The 26,760-nt window shown below is 39.6% G+C and overlaps 1 protein-coding gene across 2 annotated transcripts; it reads left to right on the top strand.

The window, feature by feature from the left end:
• Nucleotides 1-1,050: 1,050 nt before the first annotated feature.
• SCCPDH (saccharopine dehydrogenase (putative)) lies at nt 1,051-26,391 on the top strand. 2 transcript variants are annotated; one of them, XM_081039027.1, is made up of 12 exons: nt 1,051-1,375; nt 2,910-3,022; nt 7,068-7,148; nt 9,280-9,409; nt 11,809-11,858; nt 17,852-17,982; nt 18,627-18,744; nt 19,527-19,646; nt 19,743-19,799; nt 23,008-23,119; nt 24,368-24,449; nt 25,146-25,227. In XM_081039027.1, exons 1-12 carry the CDS (start codon nt 1,186-1,188, stop codon nt 25,210-25,212), a joined length of 1,251 nt encoding a protein of 416 aa, XP_080895153.1. In that variant the 5' UTR covers nt 1,051-1,185; the 3' UTR covers nt 25,213-25,227. The 2 variants fall into 2 exon arrangements, with proteins under 2 accessions (XP_080895153.1, XP_080895152.1); XM_081039026.1 differs by lacking the exon at nt 25,146-25,227 and adding an exon at nt 25,497-26,391 and having other exon boundaries at nt 1,057-1,375.
• Nucleotides 26,392-26,760: the final 369 nt, after the last annotated feature.

Here is a 26,760-nt window from a genome sequence, read left to right as displayed (position 1 = left end):
AGATATGACAGCCAAATACAATGCATGATCCTCAATTAGATCCTGGAGTTTTAAACGTCTTATGTGACATTTTGGAGACAATTTGAAGTTTGAATATGTCCCAGATATTAGCTATTGTAACAATGTTAAGTTTCTTGACTGTGGTAATGGTGTTATGGGTATGTAGGAGTATGGCTTCGTTCTCAGGAAATAAATGCTGAAATGCTGGAAAATTTAGGGGTGAATTTCACTATGCAACTTGCAAATGATTCAGGTATAGAGGTAGTAACTCCACAAATTATTTGGAATGCCTCTGTACTGGAAGATTTGTCTCTGCTCCCCATTTATTTATGCATTTAGTATTCAATCATTTATTTATATCAATATTTTTGAATATATGAATAACACTGTTCAAGAAACTTTTGCTTTGCATTTTGAGGATTTCCTAAACCAACACTTTACTTCACAGCTCAAATGGCCGGATAGCTCTGGGAGTTTTTTTCCCCACGGAGCTTCAACCGTAACAACTGTGTCACCGACCATGAAGCGGAGTCCCCGAGGGGACGGGGACCAAGGCGGTGGAGTTGGGGACAGAGTTGCTCCGTGGGCAGGGCTGAGACGATCCGTAGAGACCCCAGAACCCGCGTTCACTCTGCACCCACACCCGGCTTCGCAGAGATCACTTGGCCAACGTGCTTCGAAAACTAAAAGAGGTCTTGGGGTGGGCCGTCCCCTCCGGTCATCAGAAGGTTGTCGCGAACTCCTTTGCGCATCCCACTCCTGCAACAAGAATGACTGGCCGCCGCCTCCAGCCTCGGGGAGGGCGCGAAGAGGCAAGGCCCTGGGCGGTCAGAGCTGTGCGGGACCAACGGCGGGACGGAGGACGGGCCGCAGCCCACGTCCCCCAGCCCCGAAAGCGGACGCGCCGCCCGAGCCACAGCTGCGAGCAGCCGCGCCACCGCGGCCGCCAGGGAAGGAGCCGACCCTGCGGAGGAGGCGGTGGGCGTGGCGGTGGGCGTGGCGGTGGGCGTGGCGCGGAGGTGGGCGTGGCCTTTGCGCGGCCTCGCGCGCGGAGTTTCGGGAGCGCGGCGCGCAGGCTGCGGCCGAGACGGAGGCGGTTGCTGCGCCGGGTACTGGGGTCGCTGCCTGAGGCGCAGGCGCCGTGGACTTCACCCCCGCCGGGCCTCCGCTCGCTGTGGGCTCGTCATGGCGACCGCGCAGAGGCCTTTCCACCTGGTGGTGTTCGGCGCCTCTGGCTTTACGGGCCAGTTCGTGACCGAGGAGGTGGCCCGGGAGCAGGTGGACCCGGAGGGGAGCCGCCGCCTGCCCTGGGCCGTGGCAGGCCGTTCCCGGGAGAAGCTGCAGGCAGTGCTGGAGAGGGCTGCCCTGAAGCTGGGTAAGGGGCGGGGAGGGCTGCGCTGCGGGAGCCGGGCTCGGCCGCGTCGCCGCTGCCCCCGTCCCGGCCGAGCGGTGCGGGGCGCCCGACAGGAGCGCTCCTCCCTGCGTGCGCCCCTCGCGGTGCCCAGGTCTTGCGTGAGGCCCCGAGGCGGAGAGCAGTGCTTCCAGTCGTGTCGCGGATCTGTCCTGCCCCCTGAATTAAAACTGATAATACTTGCTTTCTCCTCGTTTGAATGGCTCCTTTCGTGTGGGGGGACCCCCCCCTGACGAAGTGGTCAAGCGCTTGAGTTGTGCCTTCATCTGCCCCGTCCCCCCCCCCCCCGTGGCAGGGGTACTGGGTGGGGCTGGAGGTTTCCCGACGTTTGGGCTGATGAAAACGTGGAGCGTGGGTTTCCTCGGGATCGTCCTCTCCCCTCGCCTTGTGTTTGGACGTGGGAGAGGACGCTTACGAGTTTTTTTTTTTTTTTTTTTTTTACTGGTAACGTGGTGGTGGGTTTTCGTTTTCAGTTTGTTTTTTTTTTTTGCTTGTGAGAATTCTTCTTCTGTTCCGTCTCCCATCTCCCTTGCTTCTAGTTCCACCCAGAACCCCGGTCGATGGTGGGAATTAGAGCATCTAGTTTGTTTGCGGTCATGTACCCCAGATACCGTAACTCTTCCTGCTGCCCCTGCCACATGCAGGATCTGCATTGAAGAGCTTTTTGGTCTCTCTCGACTTTCCCCGGAGAAATAATTTGACGATTAAAATACATGCTTCCATTTCTTTTTCCTGCTCAGTAAGACTCCCAAGTCCGGCCTCGTCGCCTGCCACCTGTAGGGCCCACGGATTAAGTTATTGTGGGGACTACATCTTGACCTATCAAAACCTGCCTTGTTCTATTGGTTCAGTTAATTCCAATTACCACGTTTCCCCGAAAATAAGACCGGGTCTTATATTAATTTTTTTGCGCCAAAAGACGCATTAAGGCTTATGTGCAGGGGATGTCATCCTGAAAAGTCATGCTAGGGCTTATTTTCGAGTTAGGTCTTATTTGGGGGAAAACACAGTATTTCTTTATTATGAGCCTGAGTGTTCTTACCTAGACTGTGCTTTTCACCTGAGTCCTCTTTTGTTCTCATTATGTTGATATTAAGGATTCCCCTCTATCCCGATAATTCTATCATGTAATTGTTTAGCAGTTGATAAGAAACTATTTTCATAATATAATTCTTGTCAAAGAGGAAGTCAGGACAATCATCTACTTAGTATCAAAGTGATTGTAATATTGTCATTTTACACAGGATTGTTATTTACACATTGCTTATTGTCAGATTTTTTTTTAAAGTTATTAGTGTTATTTGTCACCTTTAGTATTAACTCCATTTTCCTCCTAGCCTTTTTTTTTTTAATTACTTGGTTAAAAACAGTTATTTTTTGGATAAAAGTTAGCTTTCAGTATATTTAGTAAATTTGCCGTCACTGATTACTATAAAAAGATCTGGAAGATCTAATATCGTATCAGATTTCACTTAGAACAATATATTTCTTATTTCAGGAAGACCTACACTATCATCTGAAGTTGGAATAATAATTTGTGATATCGCTAATCCAGCCTCACTTGATGAAATGGCTAAACAGGCAACACTTGTCCTCAATTGTGTAGGACCCGTAAGTAATCAGCCCTTCTTTGTATCAGAACAAACAAACTATTCATTTCTTGCGAAATCTGGTATTTTATATTCCAGAGGGAAACATAAGGGCAGGAGACAGAAGGGTTGGTTCATGGCCTTAACCCCATATGGGGTGTTTTCACTTCTTGTGATTAACAAATGAATATGAACAAAATCTCCTGAGAGAGAGAGCCCCAGACAGGCTCTCTGTAACACCTACTCAAGGAATGTGTGCTGGTTTGTTTGGTTTATTTATTATTTATAGCTCTAATTGCCAGGCTTTTTTTTTTTTAACTGTATGCCCCTTAGGTGAAAAAATGTTTGAGCGTGTACCCCTAGTATACTTTTTATTTATTTATAAATTAGATTTCTGTATTGTTGTACAAATACATGTTAAAAACATGTACAACAGTAGAGATTTTAAAATGACTCATTCATTTATTCAGTATTTATTGAATATTTGTTTTATGTAAACTGCATTAGTCTAGGCACCTGGGACATAATGGTGAACAAAACAAAGTCCCACATGGTGCTTACAGTCTAGTGGGAGAGACAGAAAAGCAAGGTTATAATAGTAGGTAATGATACATGCTTTGAAGAAAAATAAAGCAGAGTAAGAAAATAAAGAGATGGACACATCCGTCTCTATTAGATGAATGGTCAGGGAAGGTCTCTGAGGAATTGACAGTTGCCTGGAGACCTGAATGAATTGAGGGAGTAAACCATGTGAGTATTTGAGCAGAAGGGCATTCCAGGGAAGAGAGCAAATACAAAGGTCCTGGGACAAGCATTTGCTTGGCAAGACTGAGGAATGTGAGAGAGGCGAGTGTGTCTGGTTGGGTCAGGAGCGGGCCAGAGAGGTGGGAAGTTAGAGAAGTATTCAGGGGTCATAGGGTCTGGTTTGGGTCAAGGTCATGGTTTGGATTTTCTTCTAAATATTTGGTTTGGATTTTCTTCTAAATATGACAGTCATTGGATGGTTGAAAACAAAGGCATGATCTGATTTACAGTTTGAAATTCTTTGGCTTCTGAGAGTGACCAAATGAGTAGGGTGTGTGTCACTGTGGCCTTCTCTGTGTTGTGGGATTCTCCACAGCTGCCCTCAGAATACCGTTGGTATCCTGTATTCAACACATGACCACTTAACATGGCCTGGGGACATAATGTAGTCCTTTCCTTTTTCTTTGTGTTTCCTACAAAAATGAGCACAAATAAAGGTGCTAATACTTACTTTTACACTCAAGGGATTGTTTTGTGTATCCCTTGAGGTAAGCACAACTACTTGGGAGACCACTCATTTAGAACATGGAGCGTTGAGAAGAGGATTGCAATTTTGACCTGTAAGCTAATAGGCTGCAATGGGGAGAAATGTTGCCTCTGAGACCAAGGATTGCTACCCTGACCCTGTCCACTTATCCCATAAAGCATAAAGGTATTAAGTAGAAAAAAATCTAAAAACACAGCATTTTTAAAATAACAGCTCCTTTTAGAAAGACGATGCATTTTCCTATCTGCCACAGTCCCCCTACTCCTTACAATGCATTCTGTCACGCCTGGCCCACTTCTCCTTTGGGTAATCTGGGGTTGAGACTTCTGCACTAATATCCCCAAATTACTATGTTTCATACACTCTTAAAATCCTTCACTAGCTCTCAGTGCCCATATCACATAGTACAGTTTAAAATCCCAGCTTCTTAGCATGTCACACCACACCACATGCTCCAGCAGTCCTAAATTCCATGTAATTTCTGTAAGGACATGCTGCTTCTTCACACCCACGTGTTTTGGCTCCCGCTATCTGTAACATCCTCCCCCCACTTGCCTAACTCCCAACTCCTCCACTCTCAGATTCCAGGCCTCGGGTTCATTTCTCACGCCTACAGCCTTTCAGTTTTCAGTTTATCTACAAGTAATTATTGGTGAGCTGCAGTAAAGCAACACAGTAATTTGGGGATATTAGTGCAGAAGTCTCAACCTCAGAGTACCCAAAGGAGAAGTGGGCCAGGCCTGACAGAATGCATTGTAAGGAGTGGGGGGACTGTGGCAGATAGGAAAATGCATCCTCTTTCTAAAAGGAGCTGTTAGTTAAAAAAGTCATCAGCATACATGAAGTTGTTAGCTACTTGAACTTGTAGTTCAAGTGTCGGGAATAGATGAGATTTTCCAGGGAGACTGTCTAAGGAGGTGATTCTCCACCTCTACTGGGAGGCTGATCTAAAATGCAGATTACTGGAGTCTACCCCAGAAAAACTGATTCGGGAGGCTGTCTGGGATGGAACTGAGTCAGCGGCATGTTTAACAAGTGGCCCAGCTAATTCTAACGCAGGTGAACTACTGGCCAACTTGAAAAACTTTGAGGTAAAATAACCAAGAGAAAGGCCAAAGACATTTCTCAATGAATTTCAACGTGTATATGTGTAAACTTTAAAAGTTCCGCAAGAGTATCCATTGGGTGCAGAAAGAAAATAGAGCTTTGACTTCTATTCATTTTCATCTCAAGCTTATTTCTGTTTTTTTTTTAATTTATTGGGGTGACAATTGTTAGTGAAATTACATAGGTTTCAGGTGTACAATTCTGTAATACATCATCTATAAATCCCATTGTGTGTTCACCACCCAGAGTCAGTTCTCCTTCCATCACCATATATTTGATCCCCCTTACCCTCATCTCCCACCCCACCCTTATTTCTATTTTATGTATGTTTAAAACATATATTAGTACAGGAGTAGTCCATGTGAGTGATTTGTAAATAAATTCATGTAGCTAATAGATGATGGATTTAGGGTGTGAAGTTGGATCTTGCCTTGAAAGCCTTTGTTTGCGTGATTATACTATGTTTCTTCAGAAGTTAAGTGCTTCAGTAGTTTTAAGTGGTTGGTTAATGGCAGAGGAGAAACTGGAACTTAATACTTTCCCAGTCCTGTAATTCCAGTGTCATTTGCTAATCTTAAGGCGGAAGGAGGCTGTGGAGATGAGGCGATGGAGTTAGATAAAAAGGACAGCCGATTTGTCCTACTTGACAAGTTCTTGCATAGCCCTGTCTTTTCTTCTAAGTGTCCCTTTCCCTCTTTCTGGAAGGCTGAAAGAAAAAGACAGTCTCTATTCTCCATTTTTTTGCTGCTAGGAATGAGAAAAGCAGAAGAGTTTGTGCTTCTCCTCACCCTACCCTCACGAAAGAAAACATTTGTAATACTTCCTTTGAAATGGGACTAATTCTAATGTATTAAAATTACTAATTTTAATTTCTTGAGTTTGAGCAACAAATAATTTGAGCGATCCAAAATCATGTAGGCTCAGAATATCTTCTCTGTCTAATTTTGAACTTACTGCCTCTAAACCTTTTCTTCCTGTTTTTATTTTGGCTAATAGTACCATAGCTGTTGGCCCCCATGTTCAGCTAACCAGGAAGTCCAGTCATTGCTGCCTTTTCAGTATAATATATCTCATTCTTAGTATATCCTTTCCCTTTCTTAGTTTTGTCCTTCATCATTTCCTACTTGCCACAAGATTAGTCTTCCAATACCACAGGCAGAGTGATATGTCTTTACTATAAGTCTTACACCATCGTCCTGTTTAAAATCCTCCGAGAGCCTAGTAATGCAGAAAAGATAAAGTTCAATGCTGACAGTATGGTACTCAGGGTCCTCCCTGATTGGCCCAAGTGTTTCTTTTTAGACTTATCACTTACCACTCTGTGCTTCAGGTAAAGGTATGCTGCTCACACCTTTACATATACTTTGTCCCTCATCTGGATTTTTTTTTTCCTGACAAATCCTTACTCCTCAGAGTTCAACTCAAATGAATCACTTCTATAAGACTTCCCATTTTGTCTTCATTTTAAGATAAACACACATTCCTCTGTAATTCCTTCCTGTAAGAGTTGGTATATTACAGTTATATTATTTTCTCAATTTATTTTTAGGCTACTTTATTAATATTTGATTTATTAATAATCAAAACTTGACTTCCAAAATGGAATGGTATTTTACTCATGTAAGCTTGCTAAGTAAGAGTAAACTATTGGTTTTCTTTATTCCCCCAGTATCGATTTTATGGAGAACCTGTAGTAAAAGCATGTGTTGAAAATGGCACTAGCTGTATTGACATCTCTGGAGAACCTCAGGTATGTAAAATGAAAAAGAGAACAGAAAATTAACAGCACAATTTTCTGTTGAAGCTAAAAATATTTAGTACAAGTTTGCAGACACATTTTAGAAGGTGATGACTTTTCCCTCATGTTTAGAGATGGTATTCCATTGATAGCTTGAGGGAGAGTGTAATGGTAAGGTCTTAGCTTCAGTTTTCTTGAATTTTTTCCTTCAAGTCTTTTGTACATAAGATATGCTGATTTTTACAGCTACAGCATGCTGTAAACTGAATTAATTAAAATAGTGTGGCCTGAGTAATTCTCAGAATCTCATTTTTGTAACGTTCATTATGAATTCCATTTTTAAAATCAGACACCTTTACATTACAGAAAAATAAACGTAAAATCCCTTCAACCTAAAAATTTTAAATGTTGACATTTTTTGAATGCTTACCACATGCCTGACAGTGTGCTATGTAAATATTTTGTGTAACTTTTTCAACATTCCTATAAAATAGGTATCATTTTTCCCCCTATTTTATAGGACTTGAGTTTCCTGACTGCAGGAAGTGGTGTATTAATAGCACTAAGGTGTACTACCTCCTTTAAACCTGTAATCTCATGTGTCTACATGGCCTCTGCTGCTTGCCATCATCAGCCTGGCAGTACAGTATGTGTACTTAGAGTTTATTAATTGGTAATGTATATTGGAAAGTACTAGGAAAGTGTAAATTACCAAAATTAGTTCAAGAAGAGGTAGGTAACACGAATGAAATTAAAACCTATCTTAATGAAATTAAATTAAAACCAATGAAATTAAATGAAATTAAAACCAATTCCTATCTTATTTTAAATATTTCAGAGCAGAGAAAATGGTGAAAAACTTCTAAGTTATCTTATAAATTACCATAAAAGTGATATCAAAACCTAATAAAAATCTAGAATATATAAAGAACTCTTATATAAGTCAATAATACAAACTCAAATAACCCAGTTAAAAAATGGGCAAAGGGATAAGAAGAGACAAATCTCTTGTGAAGAAGTCCAATAATGTATGTAGCTATTCTGCCCTCAAGGATTGGGAACATAACTCCACACCCCTATGTGTGGACTCCACATGGTCACCTCCTTCCAAAGAGTACAGCATAGGAAGGAGAGGGAAAAAGAAGAACTTTACAGTGGAGAAATTTGACAAACGCTTCCTCAGCCGGGGATTCAAGGTCAACATCAACAGTGATAGATCATGTAGATAGCATGTACTCGATATGATGTCATGAATTGGCACTTTATAGGCCTGTGGTCTTCCTGCCCCAGTCCTATAACCGCAATCTTGTCATGAGAAAAACAGGAGGTAAATTTCAATAGAGGAGCCTTCTATAAAATACCTGACCAGTACTCCTCAACACTGTCAAGGTCATCAAAAAAAAGGAGAGTCTGAGAAACTGTCACAGTTAAAAGGAGCCTAAGGACACATGACAACTAAATGTAATATGTTATCCTGGATGGGGTGCTGGAACAGAAAAAGGACATTAGGTAAAAGCTAAGGAAATCTGAATAAAGTGTAGACTTCAGTTAATGATAATGTATCAATATTGTTTTATTAATTATAACACATTAATGTAAAAGATGTGATAATTGGGGAAACTGGGTGGGGTATACTTGAGAACTCTACTAAGTTTTCTGTAAATCTAAAACTATTCTAAAGAAGTTAAGTAATTTTTAAAAACAGACGAAGGATTTGAATAGACATTATTCCCCTCTCATATCCCTCCGTTTCCTATGACTCCTATTTTTCTGTTTATATAAATGCATGTCTAATGATGGTCATCCAGATTCATGTGATTGGGGGTAACTTTTTTTTACTTTCTTTGTATTTTTCTGTATTAATAGGTAATAAAGAAAAGTGGTAGTACTTTTGCCTTTAAAAGTCATTCTAAAGCATTAATAGTATCAAGTCAGATCAGCATGCCTCCTACACCATCTGGCACAGGTGGGAAATGTTTGCTGAATAAGTGAAAAACATTTTGGCAGTTAGTGTTTTGCTGCAGAGCCGTATTGATTAGCATTTTCAAAGTTTCATTGCTTTGTCTTTAAAGGTAAATCATTTAATATCGGTCGTGATGTTTCTATATAGTTCTGATTCAGATCTTTTTCCTGAATTTTGTAGTTTCTGGAACTAATGTATTGGAAGTATCATGAGAAAGCCGCAGAAAAAGGGGTTTATATCATTGGAAGTAGTGGCTTTGACTCCATTCCAGCAGATCTGGGAGTAATATATACCAGAAATAAAATGAAAGGTAATTATTGGTCAGTAAGCAATGATTGAATTTAGCAGTTAGAAAGGCTTCATGTTTGTAATTGTAATGAATTAAAATCTGTAAAGGTAATGTTAAAATGTGTGCTTTGCTTTTAATATAGCTACACTTGTTATAAAATGCTATTGACACTATTTTTTGAGATACGGATAGTACAATAAGTGTTCTAAAGTAAATAATTATTTATTGTCTCAATTCAGTTATGGTTTATTAGGAAGTTACGTAATCACATCAGAATATCAAAGGCAAAAAACTATATGCCCATCTCAGTAAATTATTTGAAAATTCATGTCATTTACTTGTTTCAGATTTTTAAAAATTGAGGAATAGAATACTTTCTAAACATAATAAATGACGGAAAGCATAGCCAACATCATACTTAGTGATGAAACTGGAACTATTCCCAATAAAAAAATCATGAATTGATCATCTTTAAAATATTTAGTCTTTTAATCCATAGATCTGGTATGTCTGCATTTATTTTTTTTAATCCTTTTAAGTTTGTATAGACGTTTTCTTGATAGTCCTACCTATTTCTTAGTGAGATTATTCCTAACTACAGAGGATGCCAAAAAAATGTAAACATATTTTAAGAAAGGAAAAGAACTGCATTAAAATTGTAATACTCAATATATACCAATAACAAAAAATGAATACAAGTCATGTTATACATTTTTTTGGCACCCCCAGTATTTAATAGTTTTTGTTATTTTGAATGCCTTTTTTTTCTTTTTTGGGAGAAATATTACTTTAAAATTTGTTTAAAATTTTTTTTTCCAGATACTGAAATTTGGGAGTGAGCATTTAACAATTATCCTAGCTAAGTTTTGATGCACGTGTCCGTATGTTACTACACAGTACTTTAGTAGTCCATGTGCTTTCTGGGGAGCAGGTTGGAGCACAGAGCCATGTATCCAGGCCACATTCTCTTAGCAACCTCTGAATTATCTCCAGTGAGATACACTTGAATGATCTATTTGTGCTTTTTGTCAGTGGTCAGACGAGCAACACTTGTGTGACTATGATTCTCTTAGGCTATAGCATCATTGTTGGTGACATAATGACTCATTGTTTTGCTTGGTGTCAACTTTCTGAGCAGCCATGTTTTAATTTTCTTTTGGAATTAAAACTAGGAATACTGTCTCTTATGAAAGTGATATATTTCATTCATCAGATTTTGAGAATTAGCCAGCCCATTATGTTTTTCTTTTGTTTTACTGCTCTGGAAAAACTCAAAGATTAATTAAAACTTAATCGCTAAGCCTATTATATTTATTAGTCCTCGTGGTTAACATACTTGATTTCTCCCCCTTTTTTTGGCTTTGGTTTTTAATTTTATACTTATTATATTTTTATTTCAATTTAACAGCCTTATTTTAAGTGTTTTACAAGCCACCACAAAGGCCATGTTGATAGGGTTTCTGTACAATTGTTGTAAGTCACTGTTAAGTCTTCTGGAAAGCTGTGGTTTTGGAAAACAGAACCATTTCCATAGATGTAACTTCTTTTTTAAAATAAATTTTATTGGGGAACAGTGTGTTTCTCCAGGGCCCATCAGCTCCAAGTCGTTGTCCTTCCATCTAGTTGTGGACGGTGCAGCTCAGCTCCAAGTCCAGTCGCAGTTTTCAGTCTTTGGTTGTAAGGGGCGCAGCCCGCCATCCCGTGCAGGAATGGAGCTGGCAACCTTGTTGTTGAGAGCTCGTGCTCTAACCGACTGAGCCATCCGGCCGCCCCTCCGGAAGCTCAGGCGCAGCTCAGGGGCAGCTGTTGTCTGCACTCTAGTTGTGGATGGTGCAGCTCCCTGGCCCATGTGGGCATCGAACCAGCACTACTGTTGTTCAGAGCTCGTGCTCTTACCAACTGAGCCATCCGGCCGCCCCTCCGGAAGCTCAGGCGCAGCTCAGGGGCAGCTGTTGTCTGCACTCTAGTTGTGGATGGTGCAGCTCACTGGCCCATGTGGGCATCGAACCAGCACTCCTGTTGTTCAGAGCTCGTGCTCTTACCAACTGAACCATCCGGCCGCCCCCCAATGATGTAATTTTGAGAACTGCGTCCTGCTGGCCTTCCGGAATGAGTGAGCTAAACTGTTGCCGTATTGGAAGAGATTTTTAGCGTTGTCAGTTTGAATACTAGAAAAGATTGAGTGTCAGTACTAGCGGTTAGAGTTTGTGCTAAACTACTCTTTCTGACAATTTGCCTGGATTCTGCTGCTCCTTAAATCTGCTTACAATGATGTAACAAAACTGTTATCAGTACAGATCTTCTGACTGGATCAGCTGTAGGCTTAATAAAAGCAGTCCCTAAATTGATAGGAATAGTTTATTATTACTTGTCCTGGATAAATAGATTTTATTTGATTTTACTTTTTCCTCCTCTTTTAGGTACTTTGACTGCCGTGGAAAGTTACCTAACTGTACATTCAGGATCTGAGGTTGGTTTTTCTGTTTGTCAAGTGTTTTCTAAATTAATATTAAAAACATTTTGGAAATTATGCATGCCTCTTAAAAAGATTTAGATTGATTAAAATTTATGTATTTGTAATTTTTAGTGTATGAAAGTCCCCGTGTTTAATTTTAGAAAGTAAAGATACTAGATTGCCCAGAATTATTTTGACTTCAGAATAGAATTTATTTTAAAACAACTGCACAGTTCATTGTATTAGAATGAATTACGATGATCCTAACAGTAAAGTTTCCATCATTGTTATGTAATAAATGTCAGCCAAGACAGTTATCAACTTAGTGCGAAGTAAGTGCATTTTTATTATGTGCCTAACTTGGAGTTAGGTGCCATCATGGATGGCCATAGAAGAAGTGTATGATGTAAGTATACTCTTATTGCATTTATATTCTATTTGAGAACATAAGAAAGGACCATGTTTATGATAGCACTTTTATTGCCGGTAGTGTCTAACCCAATTCTGTGTTTATACTTGAGACTTCGTAAGTATTCTCTCTCTCTCTTTTTTCATTGGGGGAATGTTGGGGAACAGTGTGTTTTTCCAGGGCCCATCAGCTCCAAATCAAGTCGTTTTCCTTCAATCTAGTTGTGGAGGGCGCAGCTCAGCTCCAAGTCGAAATGCCATTTTCAATCTTAGTTGCAGGGGGCGCAGCCCACCATTCCATGCAGGAATTGAACTGGCAAGCTTGTTGTTGAGAGCTTGCACTCTAACCATTGAGCAATCTGGCTGTCCCACCAGCAGCTCAGCAGCAGCTCATTGTCTTCAATCTAGTTGTGAAGGGTGCAGCTTACTGGCCCATGTGGGAATCGAACCAGCAACCCTGTTGTTCAGAGCTCGCGCTCTAACCAACTGAGTCATCCGGCCGCCCCAAGTATTTGTCCTCTTTAAAAAAATATTCATGGGAGAGCCTGGTGGCTCAGGTGGTTGGAGCGCCGTGCTCCTAATGCCGAGGTCGCTAGTTTGATTCCCACATGGGCCAGTGAGCCACGCCCTCTACAGCTAAGATTGTGGACAGCAGCTTTCCCTGGAGCTGGGCTACCATGTGCTGCCATGGGCTACCATGTGCTGCCAGCAGCGGCTGTGGTCAGCGTGAGTGGCCAGCAGCCATCGCAATCAGCTGGCAGCCGGCGAGAGCTGCGGTGAGCTGCTGTGAGTGGCCGACCGGCTGCCTCAGCCAGCGGGGAGCGCAAGGCTCATAATGCCAGCCTGGGCCAGGGAGCTGTGTCCTACACAACTAGACTGAGAAACAATGGCTTGAACAGGAGTTAGGGGGGGTGGGGGGGGGAGTGAGGTAGAAGAAGGGGGGAAAATATTCATTTAAGTTCCAGGGGTATACTAAACTAATCGGAAGGAATCACTGCATAAATTATATAAGTGTCTAACCACTATGCTGTACATGTGAAACTCATATAAAATAATACTGAATGTCAACTGTAAGTGAAAAAACTAATTAAGAAAAATATTCATTCAACAAATATTTTGTAGCAGTGCAAGGATGTATAGTTGTGCAACATAAATGGATAAGATGTAAACCGTGCCCTTGAAGAAATAATTTAGGGTGGCAGGAGATAGACAGTGTATGTTATGAAGAGGTCAGATGAAATACTGTAGGATCCTGAGGATGAGAGTCCCTGTGGCTGGGAGGCCAGCGATCAGGAACGTTGTGGAGAGCTGGGATACGGGCTGTACTTTATAGGTTGGTGCTATGGAGATTCCGATTAATAACACAAAGAACTGTATAAAACATGCTGAAATGTGTGGTTCCAGAGTACCCACTAGAGTATGGATAACAGGAAGTGGTGGTGGACCTGAGGGACCTGGGAAAGCCTCATAAGGCCTTTCTAGGTTTAGCCTTTGGAAGGTCAGAGGCAGCAACCTGAAGAAAGGCTTAGATTAGAAAGGCTCAGAAACAAGAATGAAAGACGTGCTTGGAACTCTGGGTAGCATGTGTTAGAAGCCCAACTCTACCTGGTTCCACCCAACAAAACTGAAAGGAATTCATTGATTCATATACCCAAACGTCTGCAAGTGAATAGTGTGGCTGGACCCAGAGGTCAAATGGTATCAGAGCTCTTTCCTTTCTCGTCACCTTTTCTGTCTCTTGCATTTCTTCTGCATTCCTCTGTGTAGGCTCTCCACATGGCAGGGAAGGTGCTGGCAGCCCCAGGTGTACATTGTCCTTAAAGTTCCTGATTTCCCGTGAACAGCTACCAGTTTATAGATCAAGTGATAGGGGACAGTAGTCAAGTATTGATTGTGTCATTTGGCCATTCTTGAGCCAATCAGTGTGACCCAGAGTAATCAGATTGCCCAGGTCTGCGTTGTGGGCCTCTGGAGGGGGCATCACAGGGTCAGGCCCACCTAAACAACAGGGCACAAGTTCCACATACAAAAGAGAATTTATATGCTGAGGACGGGCTTGGAGGTTGCAAGGAATTAGTGCAGAACGTACCATGAAAACAACCACCCAATTGCCAAGGATCACATTCTTAGGTACTGAGGGTTATGCCATCAGCATATAAGTTATGGGTGACATAGTCCAGTCCATAACTGTGTTTTTCGGGGAATTTTTCCATTTCATCCAGGTTATCTAATTTGTTGGCATACATTTGTTCATAGCATTGCATCATATTCCTTTTTATTTCTGTAAGATTGGTACTAAGGATCCTTCTTTCATTCCTGATTTTAGTAGTTTGAATTTTCTCTCTTATTCTCTCTCGTCTAGTTTGTCAATTTGGTTGATATCTTCAAAGAACCAATTTTTGGTTTTGTTGGTTTTTCTCTATTTTTCTATTCTCTGTTTCACACTTATTTCTACTCTAGTCTTCATTGTTGCTGAATACAATTAATATAAAAATTAGTTACATTTCTGTGTACTACCTACAGTTAGAAAATGAATTTAAAAAACACATTTAGAATGGCATTTAAAAATTAATCGCCTAAGAATAAGGAATAGAACATATGCAAGATTTCTATGAAGAAAATTATAAAACGTTATTGAGAGACCTTAAAGAAATCAAAGAAATGAAGGAATTCACCACATTCGTGGATTGGAAGACAATTTTGTTAAGATGTCAGTTTTCATTAAATTGACTTATAATCCCACATAATTCCAATCAAAATCTCAAACAGGTTTTTATTTGTTGATGTGTTTTGTTTTGGTGTGCAACTTGACAAGTGAATTCTAAAACATATATGGAAATGCAGAGGGCTGAGAGTAGCCAAGCCGTTCTTGAAGGAGAATGAGAGAGAAAGACGCTCTCGGGTATCAATATTTGTTATTGAGTCAGTGTATTACATTGGCAGAGGCTTATCAGGAGGCTAGTGGAACGATAAAAAGCTCAAGAGTCGTTTGTGCATATACAGACACTTGATTTATGGTACAGGGGCTTTTCAGGAGAAGATGCTGGGACTATTGGATATCTATATGGAAAAACATGAAATTGGACTCATACTTTGCACTGTGTATGAAAACCAAGTTTAGGTGGATGATAGACCCAAATGCCAAAGGCAAAACAAAGTTTTTAGAAGGTGACATATTTCATGGCTTCAAGTCAGTAATGACTTCTTTTTTTTTCTCCAGAAATTTGTTTATTTTTATTAAAGTATAATTGATACATTAGTTTCCGGTGTACAACACAATGTGTATATTGTATATGTTGCAAAATGATCACCATAATAAATCTAGTTAACATCAGTCACCGTACATAGTTACTGTTGTTTTCTTGTGATGAGAACTTTGAAGATCTTCAGATGTGCAGTACAGCATTAACTAAGACAGTCAGCATGCTGCACAGGGAATGGCTTCTTAAAGGAGACACGATGGCATTAAATATAAAGAGGGATACATCTGTGTACATTTACTATCGAGAATGTCTGTTGATTGAAAGACACCATTAAGAAAATGGGAAGATCTGCAGAGTAGCAGTTAGTCCTAACACATGATGAATCCTAACATTACAGTTTTGAACAAAAGAAGACGAACTTAAAGGCTTATATACTGGATCATTCCATTTCTATAAAGCTTAGAAACAGGCAAAACCACTGTACTGTTTAGGAGTGAATACTTAGGTGGTAAGATTCTAAAGAAAAGGATTTCTCTTGATTACCATAAAGACAGGACAGGAGGAGGGCCTTCTGGGCTATGTGGATGTTTGCTTTACAATTTCATTAAATTGTACATTTATGTTTTGTTCACCTTCTTTATGTTATATGTTTTCAATGAAACAAGGTAAAAGATTTGTTAAATGGAATGTAATTTTTCCTTTTTGATGGCTTGTTCTTATAGAAAATATTCTTAGGTTTTTAAAAAGCTGTTTTTTCCTGTGTTTGGAAATCTTTACATTTGCAAATAGGTCAAATTGGCTAGGACCAGATTTGGCATCGTTTCACAAATCAAATCCTTAAGACTTTTAGCTCTATTTTAGTTTTAACAAAAGAGGAGAGATTAATCTGTACCAAAATAGAAATTAAGTTTGGTGTCTCTCTCTGCTGTTCAGTGTCATCAAAGCTATGACATAAAAACCTGAATCTTCTGATTTTGTTTCTCTTATTCTGCTTATTATCAATCCACAGTATTTTTTGCTTTATGATATTCCTCGTTCAAAATCTTGTAAGAGACTTGGTTTGAATCTTTCTAAATGACTTTGTTTATTCAAACAGGGTAAACAATATATAAGGCAGGGCATAATACAATCAAAATTATAAATGACGTTTAAAATGTTTACATAATAGAGAATTAAAAGGCCTGCCAATTAGTCAGATAAAGAAGGGTTGGCACTAAGATAGTAACTTCGAGGGTTGCCTCCTCACCTGTGCTCTCCTTTCTGCCACTCATTTGTAATGGGAGTCAGAGGTAAGAGGTGTGGAAGGTATAATTATGTTGGAGGAATGGAAGGCACTGAGAGCTCAAGAGTCTCATGAAAGAGATAAAAAGTGGACTAATAAGCAAGAATGTGAGACCCACCAAGAATTCTGTGTGGGTACAGCACGAGAAAAAAAATTGAGGAATTGGGGGGGGGGGTAAATTAAAATATAAATCATGTTAATGAGACTTAAATTTTTTAAAAAATTAACACACTTCTATGGAAGACATTTATATAACTTGGGGCTAGAATAAGCTATGTTGAGGGCAGTGGGCACTGAATACTACAGGGAAGGAATGAATGGACAGTACGTTGTGTGTTTATGCTTGAATGTGCTCGTGAACATACCTGGAAATTTTGAGAAATCAACATAGGGATAGGGATTAGAGAATCTGATTTTGAAGGAATGTGGTCAGTTAGGAGAGGGAAAATGATGAAATTCAATGGCTTATCGAAAAAAGCAGAAGTCAAAAGTAATGGTGGGAGAGAAGAAGAAAGGGCATATGTTGGTGTAAATAGTATGACCAAACCGATGAGTGTTATTGCTGCCTGAATGTTCATGAAAATTCATCTCAAGATTATTAAATAAGGTCACAGTGGAATACTACTTGACCATAAGAAAAGATTAAATACTGCTAAGCAAAATGAGTCAGACAGAAAAAGTCGAGAACCATGTCTTCACTGATATGTGGGATATAAAACGGAAAGCAACAAAGGAACAAGACAAACAAACAAAGAATCAAAACTCAGACACAGACAACAGTTTAGTGGTTTTCCAAAGGAGGCCGGGGCTGGTGGGGATGGTATAAGAGGGTAAAGGGGGTCAAATATATGGTGATGGAAGGAGAGCTGACTCTGGGTGGTGAACACACAATGTGACATATAGATGATATATTACAGAAACGTACACTTCAGACCTATATCATTTTATTAACCAATGTCACGCCAATACATTTAATAAACAAGAGGATTTAAGGGATTACGCCTTGCTTAAATAGAGGTAAAATGATCTTTGTATCCATTATAACTTACTTGGTTTTACATTTTAGTAGTTATCCCTTAACACATGTTTCTTTAACTCTTGAATTATTTTATTAGGGGATGTGCATTCATGATGGTACCTGGAAGTCAGCAGTTTGTGGTTTTGGAGATCAGAGTAATTTGAAAAAACTACGAAATGAGTCAAATCTGAAACCTATCCCAATTATTGGTCCAAAATTGAAAAGAAGGTATATTGACTCCAAATCTATTCTTTAGTATATCTAATCTACATATGTTGTTGCTGATCTATTAATAAAGTATGCTGCTAAGAGAAGCCTGGAGACTATTTTGTAGTAAGTTCAGGATTGTTTTCAAAGGTAAATAAAATATAACTTACGTTACCCCAAGCTTAGTACCTCATAGGTAATAATATATTTGGATCCTGAAAAAAATGAATTTTATGGCTTTTCACTATCAGTATCAAAATTAAACATCAATTAAATTTTATTTAGTAAAACTACCATCTTAAAGTGTAATGATCTTATGTAGATTAATCAGTCAATATGTTAATAGCATCAACATGTGAGAACTCTAACCTCAGAGTTTGACTATTGAATGAGTGTTCTTTTCATCATTGTCCAGTGAAATCCATGGGGTAAAACATAATTAAACTACATGTAGTAAGTGCCCAGGGTGTGAAGAATGCTATGTTCGTTTATCACTTGTTTGGGTGTAAGTATAGAGAACAAAAGACAAATACTGAAATATATTTTAGTTAAGAACAGATCTTACTTCCTCAACAAAAGTTAGAATTTTTATTCAGAAATTTACCAGTTAAAGTGTGGCCACTGTAAATGGAGGGAGAAACTGCAACCTGGGTCTGTCTTGGCAGGTGGCCAGTTTCTTACTGCAGAGAACTCAGCAGTTACTCCATTCCTTTCTTGGGATCGGATGTGTCTGTTGTGAAGCGGACTCAGCGTTATTTGTATGAAAATTTAGAGCAATCACCTGTAAGTATATTATTTTTTAATAAAGAGTGTTCTGTTTGTTACAGTTCCCCTACAGTTTAATGTAGGATTTTTGTGTTTGTAAAGCAAAAACAAAACAACAAAAAGGTAGCTAAATAATGCATGTTTCAGTTTGGGGAAGTATACAGAATTAGTAGTGCAGAGCATTTTATGGGGTGGTGATAACCTCTCCCCATAATTCAAATCTGGCCTGATGAATACCTTTGTAATATAACACAACAGCAGCAAGTTCAGTACAGAAAATCCTGGTTCATAAACACTCGACAATCCTGTTTAGCTGCTAGAATACTCTTTCTATTGCTTGTGGAGATGTCGGGGTTCTTCTCGCTTCTCTCCTTACTACCTCTGGACTGTCATCCTGAGGGAAGTACATCATTGCTCCACTTGCTGAGACTTGAAAAGGAACCTATCTCAAGTTAAAAGATAAGAGAGTATTTTCTCATAGAAGAGGTTGTAAGTGAAGTCTACATTCTGTGCTGTGTAATTCCTAAATCAGGTGTATTATTGGACTTTTTAATCCATGTAGGGTTATGTGGACTTTTGTGTTCAAGTAGGGGAAGCTGATTACCATTTGCCACAATTTCTTTTAAAAATGTGCTCCCAATATCTGGTTTCTGAACAAGCTTTCAGAACATACTCATAAAATGGAAACTGCTTTTGTTTGATGCTTATGACTGCAGGATAAGTTATAAGCAGCTACCATTCTGGTACTGCTCGGCCTGGAAGAGCAGGGAGTAGCATTCTGACTCTGATTGTTCATCCAGGTGCAGTATGCTGCTTACGTCGCTGTGGGAGGCGTCACCTCTGTCATTAAGCTGGTGTTCGCAGGACTTTTCTTTCTATTCTTTGTGAGGTTCGGCATTGGAAGGCAGCTTCTCATCAAAGTGAGTAATGTTTTAGTGAAGTTAGAGCTTTACAAGTATTTTCCATGAGTTTTACAAAATATCACTGAGGGTTTGTTTGTTTTTTTTCCCCTGTAGTTCCCATGGCTCTTCTCCTTTGGTTATTTTTCAAAACAAGGTCCAACACAAAAACAGGTAACCCTTTCTTTTGTACCTCGGTCTCTAAAATAATATTTTTCTGTATTTGGTTTTTACTTTTCCTGAGTGCAGGGACAATAACAGCTAAGAGTTGATGGAGCACTTACTATGTTTCAGACACTCTTACATACTTTACATAAATAAGGTTATTTAACCTTTCAAACACCCCTCGCTGTAGGTATTATCTCTGTGTTACAAAGGCACTGTGAGGTTAAGAAACTTGTCCAAGATCCTATAGCAAGTAAATGGCCACGTTGGAAAGAGAACCTAGCCACCTGGCTCCAGAAATTGTATTCTTTTTACTTCACAGAGCACAAATATTTTTACTCTTTCATTTTTCCCCTCCATTATTTCCTCCTTTTTACCTCCCCTCTGCTCCTCCACCAAGCTTCCCTTCCCCTTCCTCCTCCATATACCCTGGATCTCCACTGTAGATTGAATTACCATCTATCTAGTATCCTCAACAATAGGACTTCATTTTCAACCGCTCACTTTACATACAAATCCTCAGTCAGACCTTGGGTCATTTATCCTTCATCTCCTTTACACCAGGCACTGCTGGGGGAGAAATTCCACCGCTGAGAGGATGGTAGCACCCCAAATTTCATGCTTCCCCTCTCAGTAGAACTTTTAGTATCATTTGGTGATCATTTTATTTTTATTAGTCATCTTTCCATCTCCTCTCAGGGGCATTTTTCAAAATCAACCCAACCCCACTCTCTTCCCTACTTGCAGTTACCACAACTCCTCCTTCGCTAATGGAATTGAGAACATGTGATATGCGCCCCCTCAGATTCCTGTTCTCAGACCTGTCATCGTTGCTCCCATCTTCACCTTCTTCTGACTCTCTCAAAGAAGTCTTCTCCTGTATAAGACTAATCCTGCCACCTCTGCTCTTTAAAGCACAAGCATTTCTTCTGTTGCAGACACAGGGCTAAGTGCTTTACATTTAGTCCTCCAACAACCACTTAAGTAAAAGTATTATTACTATCCACTTTTACAATTTAAAGAATAAGCTTATTCTCTAAATTGTAAAAAGAGAGGGTGTTGTCTCAGTTCACATAATTAGAGTCCATGGTTCCAAGTCACACCAGCCTGAGTCTTTACCATGACTGCTACTTGTGATTAGATTCCCTCCTGACTCTGTCAGTTGATCATTCCTTTTCTTTTCTGTGAATTCTCCTGCCTCTCTACAGATTCTTTCTCCTCATCCTATAAACATGCCAGTGTCCTTCCCCACCTAAAAGAGTCCTCAACCCTACCTTCACCCTTCCTTGTCTGCTTGCTAAAGTCACCAGTGGCCTTATAACTGCTATCATTGCATTGAATGCTTTGAGTCTTTATTTTCTCTCTTATCTTTGATGTTATTGTCCTTGAAACTCTCACTTCCCTTGGATTCTGAGATCATTGCTCTCCAAGTTTCTGCTCTGTTCCTTCTCTTCTTTTGCAATACCTTCACTTTTTTTCCTCCTTGAATGTTGATCATTCCCAGGGCTCTGTCCTTGGCCCACTTCTCACCCACCCCCGCTAAGTGATCTCAGCAGTGCTCTTAATATTTTGCTTGTCCATTCATCTGTCCATGGACACAGGTTACTTTCACATTTTGGCTATTGTGAAAAATGCTGCTGTGAACATTGGTGTGCAAATATCTCTTTAAGTCCCTACTTTCAATTCTACTAGGTATAAACCCAGAAGTGCAATTATTGGATTGCATAGTAATTCTATTTTTAATTTTTTGAGGCACAATGAAACTATTTTCCTAGTTCACATTTCTGCTGCACCGTTTTACATTTCCATCAACTGTGCAAAAGGGTTCCAGTTTCTCCAAATCCTTGCCAACATCCTTTTTTTTTTTTTAAAGTTTTTGTAAGAGTCATACCAATAGGTGTGAGTTGGTGTCTCATTATGGTTTTGATTTGCATTTTGCTCATGACTAGTGATGGTGAACATCTTTTCATGTGCTCATTGGCCATTGGTATAGCTTCTTTGGAGAAATGTCTATTCAAGTCCTTTGCCCATTTTTGCTGTTGTTTTATGAGTTCTTTATATATTCTGGATATTAATGTGTGATATGCAGACATTTTCTCCCATTCTGTGGGTCGTCTTTTCACTCTGTAGATAGTGCAGACCCTATCTCTTGACTGAACTGCTCATAGCCTTCCTATGATTTTTTTCTAATCCATCTTCCCACTGCTCTCCAAGAGACCTATGACACAAATCTAGCCCTGTTACCACCTTCTTTCAAATGCTCCCCTGATTTACGGCTATGGCTGTGATTCTTACCTGAGACTTTCTCTATCAGAATCACCCAGAGAGCTTTTTTCAAAGGTATCTCCTGATCGTGTATCTGGACATTCTGATTTAGTAGGTGTAAGAGTGTGGCCAGAGAGAGAGAACCCAAAACTGATAACCAGGCATATTTTTTGGTTTCACCTTTAAATAATGTTTTCCTTTTTCTGGTACCTGCCCTACTTTTCTGTGCAATAAACTTCTATGTGTGTGTGTGTGTGTCAGAGAGAGAGAGAGACAGAGACAGAGACAGAGAGAGAACGTGCGAGCTAGCTCACTCCAGGAAAGGCAGAGACCATATTTTATTTATGTCTAAGGGCCTAACATAGTGTCTGACCCTTAGTTGTTAGTTAATAAAAATTTATTGACCAGGACTAAATTCTTTGTTGCCTTATTTCTATATGTAGTGATTGTGAGAGATGCTTGGATGAGTCTTCTAAAATTTAATATTTTGAATTGAATTTTTACACCTACACGTGGAGCAATTACATATCTTTTCCTCGACCCCGTAATGTCATTACTTGCTGACTATTTTTGTCTTGTCACCTCAAACAGATACCTAAAATCAGAGTATCATATTTGTCACCCTAAAATACAAACTACCTCCAGCTTTTCCCCCCGAAACACTATTGTAATGGTGCTGCCTTCTTTAAGCCACAATGTGAAAATCTTCCTCATTTCCTCCCCATTCCTCACCATCTCCCTCCCCCCCACATCACACCAGTCATAAAACTGGTGTCTTCACAGAATTCATTTCTGCTCCATGCTTAAAGGATAACAGGATTTTCTGGCAGATGGAAGATTGATGTTTTTATCTCTTGAAAATGTCTCAGATGAAGTAGAATAGTACGTTAGATTATGTTCAGGGAGAAAAGGACATATTTCTTAAATAAGACTTCTGCTTTCTTTTTCTCAGATTGATGCGTCATCATTTACAATGACATTCTTTGGTCAAGGATACAGCCCAGACTTTTGTCCCGATAAGAACAAACCAAATATCAGAATTTGTACCCAAGTGAAAGGACCAGGTATTTTACATATGACTTAAGAATGCTTGGGCGTTTTACATTGTTTTAAGCTATAAAGTGGTGTGCTATTACAGTGCATTCTTTTTAAAGCTTAATTCTTGTAGAAATACATTTGCGTAAATTATTTAAGTCAAAAGGAGGACTGAGGTTATTAGTATAATGCAATATTATGAGTGGCCCTCCCCATTTTTCTTTTTCAGTGTGATTCAAAAATTCTGAATCGTGAATTTTGATATTAATAAGACAGGGAGTTGATTGATATTTATCTGTTTTACTCTCATATTCAGGGGTCACTTTAAGCAGTATAATTGTAACATAAATCAGAGCTCTGATCCAAGATAGCTTTGGAGTCTGCTCACCCTGACATTGTTTATAAAATGAGTGTGTACGTGTGCATTTTTCTGGGCTAAAAGTCTTACATAGGTGAGTAAGAGGAACTGTCATCCAGAAAAGTTCAAAAACTTCTGTAAATTATAGAGAACTATACAGAGACAATCCACTTGTGAATTATATAATCCACTTGTGAACTTATAGTATGAGTTTAGTCACTGTCATCCCTGATAGGTCACAGGGGGTTTGTCTTGCAGTTTTAATTGAGCGAGATGGCAAATATATCTTTGCATTATGCCTTTTCAAATTCCCACCTGGGTTATTATTTGACAGAAATATAAACACTAATGTCCCACTTGCTTACAGAGTTCTTTTAAAGTTACTTCTTCTTAAAGTTAGACTTCTTTTAAAGTTACTCAGTTGTTTTTAAGAAGTTGAGTCTTTTTTTAAAGTGAAATTTAGTGTATTAATACAGCAGCAAGAAACCTAGGATCATTGGCTTTGATTATTGTAAAGACGCAGAGCAGTGTAGTGGGTAAGAGCTTGGATTCGAGCCAGCTGCCTAGGTATGATTCTGACGCAGCCACTGCCTAACTGTGAGTTTGGACTAGTCGCTTAACCTCCCTATGCCTCAGTCTCCTCCTCTGTAAAATGGAGATAAAAATAGTGTTAACCTCATATAATTGTTAGAAGAATTAAATGGGTTTAGTAAATTCACAGTGCTTAATACAGTTCCTAACACTTCATAAATACCATATAAATGTTGACTGTTATTTTTGTTATTAAGTGAACAGATTATTTACAAGAATATTCTGTATACCTAGTGTTAGATATAAAATTTACCATTTGATTTTTGGATGTTGTTGAATGCATACTTCATGAATACTTCCTTGTTCTTTGATCATCTGTTTTCTGCAGAGCCTGGCTACGTAGCTACCCCAATAGCCATGGTCCAGGCAGCCATGACTCTTCTAAATGATGCGTCTGATCTTCCTAAGGCGTAAGTCTGATTTTCTTGTAATTTGAAGATCTCTTTTTCATCTGTGTTATGTTTAGCTTATTTTGATTGGATTTTCAGGCATTGGATCTGCACATCAGTGTTTACACTTCCTTTGATACAAAGATAGAGGTAAATTAAAATTGTGAGGACAATTCCTTATTGGCCTCTGGAAACAATGCAGAGGTAAATGAGAGGAGACAGAAAAACTTGAGAGCCCTGTAAGTTGGCTTCAGTTCCTTGTAAAAATAGTCGGAGTCTATAGTCATCTACTCAAAAAAGGTCCCTGTTGTTAAACAGGATTAGCAGGAGGCTCTGATCAGTGCTGAGTGATTCCCAGCTGGCAGTGGGAAGCCTGACACCAGCGTAATTGATTCATGGCATCCTGGCTAGATGATTATCAAGGGGACTGGCTTACTGGAGCTTTTGTCTGTTACCCTAAAAGTAGGCCAACTTCACAAATGAGCATAGGCCCTCAGGCTTAGAAATAAATAAATGTGTGTATGCACTGAAACAATATTAGGTAATAAACATAAAAATTGTATAAAGTGAAACTTAAATTTTTTCAAATTTTATATATCCTTTAAAAATAGCAGTTTATAAATGTCAGCCATTACATTTAAAGAAACTTTTTTCCATCCAGTTTAAATCTTAATTTATGCTTTATTAATAATTGTGACTTAAATTTATTTCACTCAGGTCGTTAACTAATCCTCCTGATCTGAGGGCTCTCTTTGTAAATAGCAGCACTGACTCAGGTTGGTGACCCTCGGCATGCCCCTTGAACAGCCATATTGTAGGGACGGTCGCACAAGTCACTGAACCAATCTAGACGGGTTTGCAGGGGCACTAGTTTCCCCTGAATAATAGCTGCTTCCTCATTTGGCTGATTTTAGGAATGGAACCAAAACTAGTGCATGATAGAATCAAGGAATCAGGTTTTCATGAGCTCTGTAGTAATTTGATAGCTAGTCTTCCAGCAAATCACACTAGCAGAGGAAAGGGCTAGAGATCAGCTTTGCGCAGTTTTATCTTCTTATTGTCTTACAGGGGCGGGGTCTTCACACCTGGAGCAGCTTTCTCCAGAACAAAGTTGATTGACAGACTCAACCGACGTGGCATTGAGTTTAGTGTCATTAGCAGCTCTGAAGTCTAAACAGTTGAAGAATTAACTGAAGTCATGCAATACATGAATTAACAGCTTTTTTTATTTGATATTTGAAATTCTTCTCTAAGCCTGACTATGTAGAAAACATTACCAAATCTTAAATATGTGCACATTAAAAGCAGGAAATTATACTAGCTTGCCCTTTCAAATCTTAGCTGGTTTTGTGATTTTATTGCTTGTGAGAGAGAACTAATATTTGATTGACTTTTTCATTGAAGAACTCATGGTCAGGGATCAGAGGATGGGTGGGTGTCTCTATTCGGGCTGCTTTCAGATTCCTTGATGAGGCACCAGGCTGGTGTTCATACCAGGTGGTAACTGCTGCTTTCCTTGTTCTGCTGTTAAATGGGATCTTACTTTCCAATGAGCTTCTTTACATATGTGTGGGCATTCGCCAAATGAAACTACACTGTTTGCTCTTTTAGCTTCATTTTTCACCTATCTACACGGATGTGGAACTTACCTATGTTGAATATTAAAGGATTGTCAATTGAACGGTGGTTCTGTGTTTGGACCTACCTAGGTATTTGAATCGTGGTAGAGATGTGCTTCCTGGGTACCGCCAGTAATTGGGCTTGCCACTTACTTTCCCTGGTTCTGTGTCCGTGATTAGTTTTTAAGGAGACAGCTGGTAAGTTGCTGTTGGTTTTCACTGCCGGAGCAGAATTTTTTTCTCATTTATTATTTTTATTTTAACTAGGTTTGCCACGAAAGCCCCCAAATAAGGCTAAGGACTTTTCCTTTTGTAATAAGCATCTAATAAACACATACACAGTGTTTGGTGCTTTTCATTGCATAGAGGACAGCCACTACCTGTACAGAATTTCTACTCTACAGTGAGAGGCACTGCAGATAGGAATAGTATTCGTGTTGGGAGACCCTCCTGCACTGCCTGTACAGAAGCGAGAACGTCCCTAACTTGTAGAGGAAGATTCTTGGCGGTAGTCCTGTTCCCCCTAACTTGGCTCCCTCTGCCGGGGCTTGTTGGGATCTTGTCTCAGCTGTGCCCTATTTGTGGGGCCTTAGAAAAGTTTTTATCACCTCCAAAATCAGGAAGATGTGCCAAAGCAACAGATCTGCTGTCTAGCTGCATATTCCGATCACAATACAAAGTTGGTTCCCCCAGCAGACCCCAGCAGTTTGCAT

Source organism: Rhinolophus hipposideros (genome assembly GCF_964194185.1).
Source record: "Rhinolophus hipposideros genome assembly, chromosome: 26".
NCBI lineage: Eukaryota > Metazoa > Chordata > Mammalia > Chiroptera > Rhinolophidae > Rhinolophus > Rhinolophus hipposideros.
The sequence above is the reverse complement of the archived record's forward strand: the minus strand, read 5'-3'. Positions and strand labels throughout refer to the sequence as shown.

Excerpts from the sequence above, each read along its gene's own strand:
- SCCPDH (XM_081039026.1), top strand. The coding sequence starts at position 1,186 with ATGGCGACCGCGCAGAGGCCTTTCCACCTGGTGGTGTTCGGCGCCTCT. Across the intron at positions 1,376-2,909 it reads GAGGGCTGCCCTGAAGCTGG|GAAGACCTACACTATCATCT; the intron begins GTAAGGGGCGGG and ends TTCTTATTTCAG. Across the intron at positions 17,983-18,626 it reads GGTCCAAAATTGAAAAGAAG|GTGGCCAGTTTCTTACTGCA; the intron begins GTATATTGACTC and ends CTGTCTTGGCAG.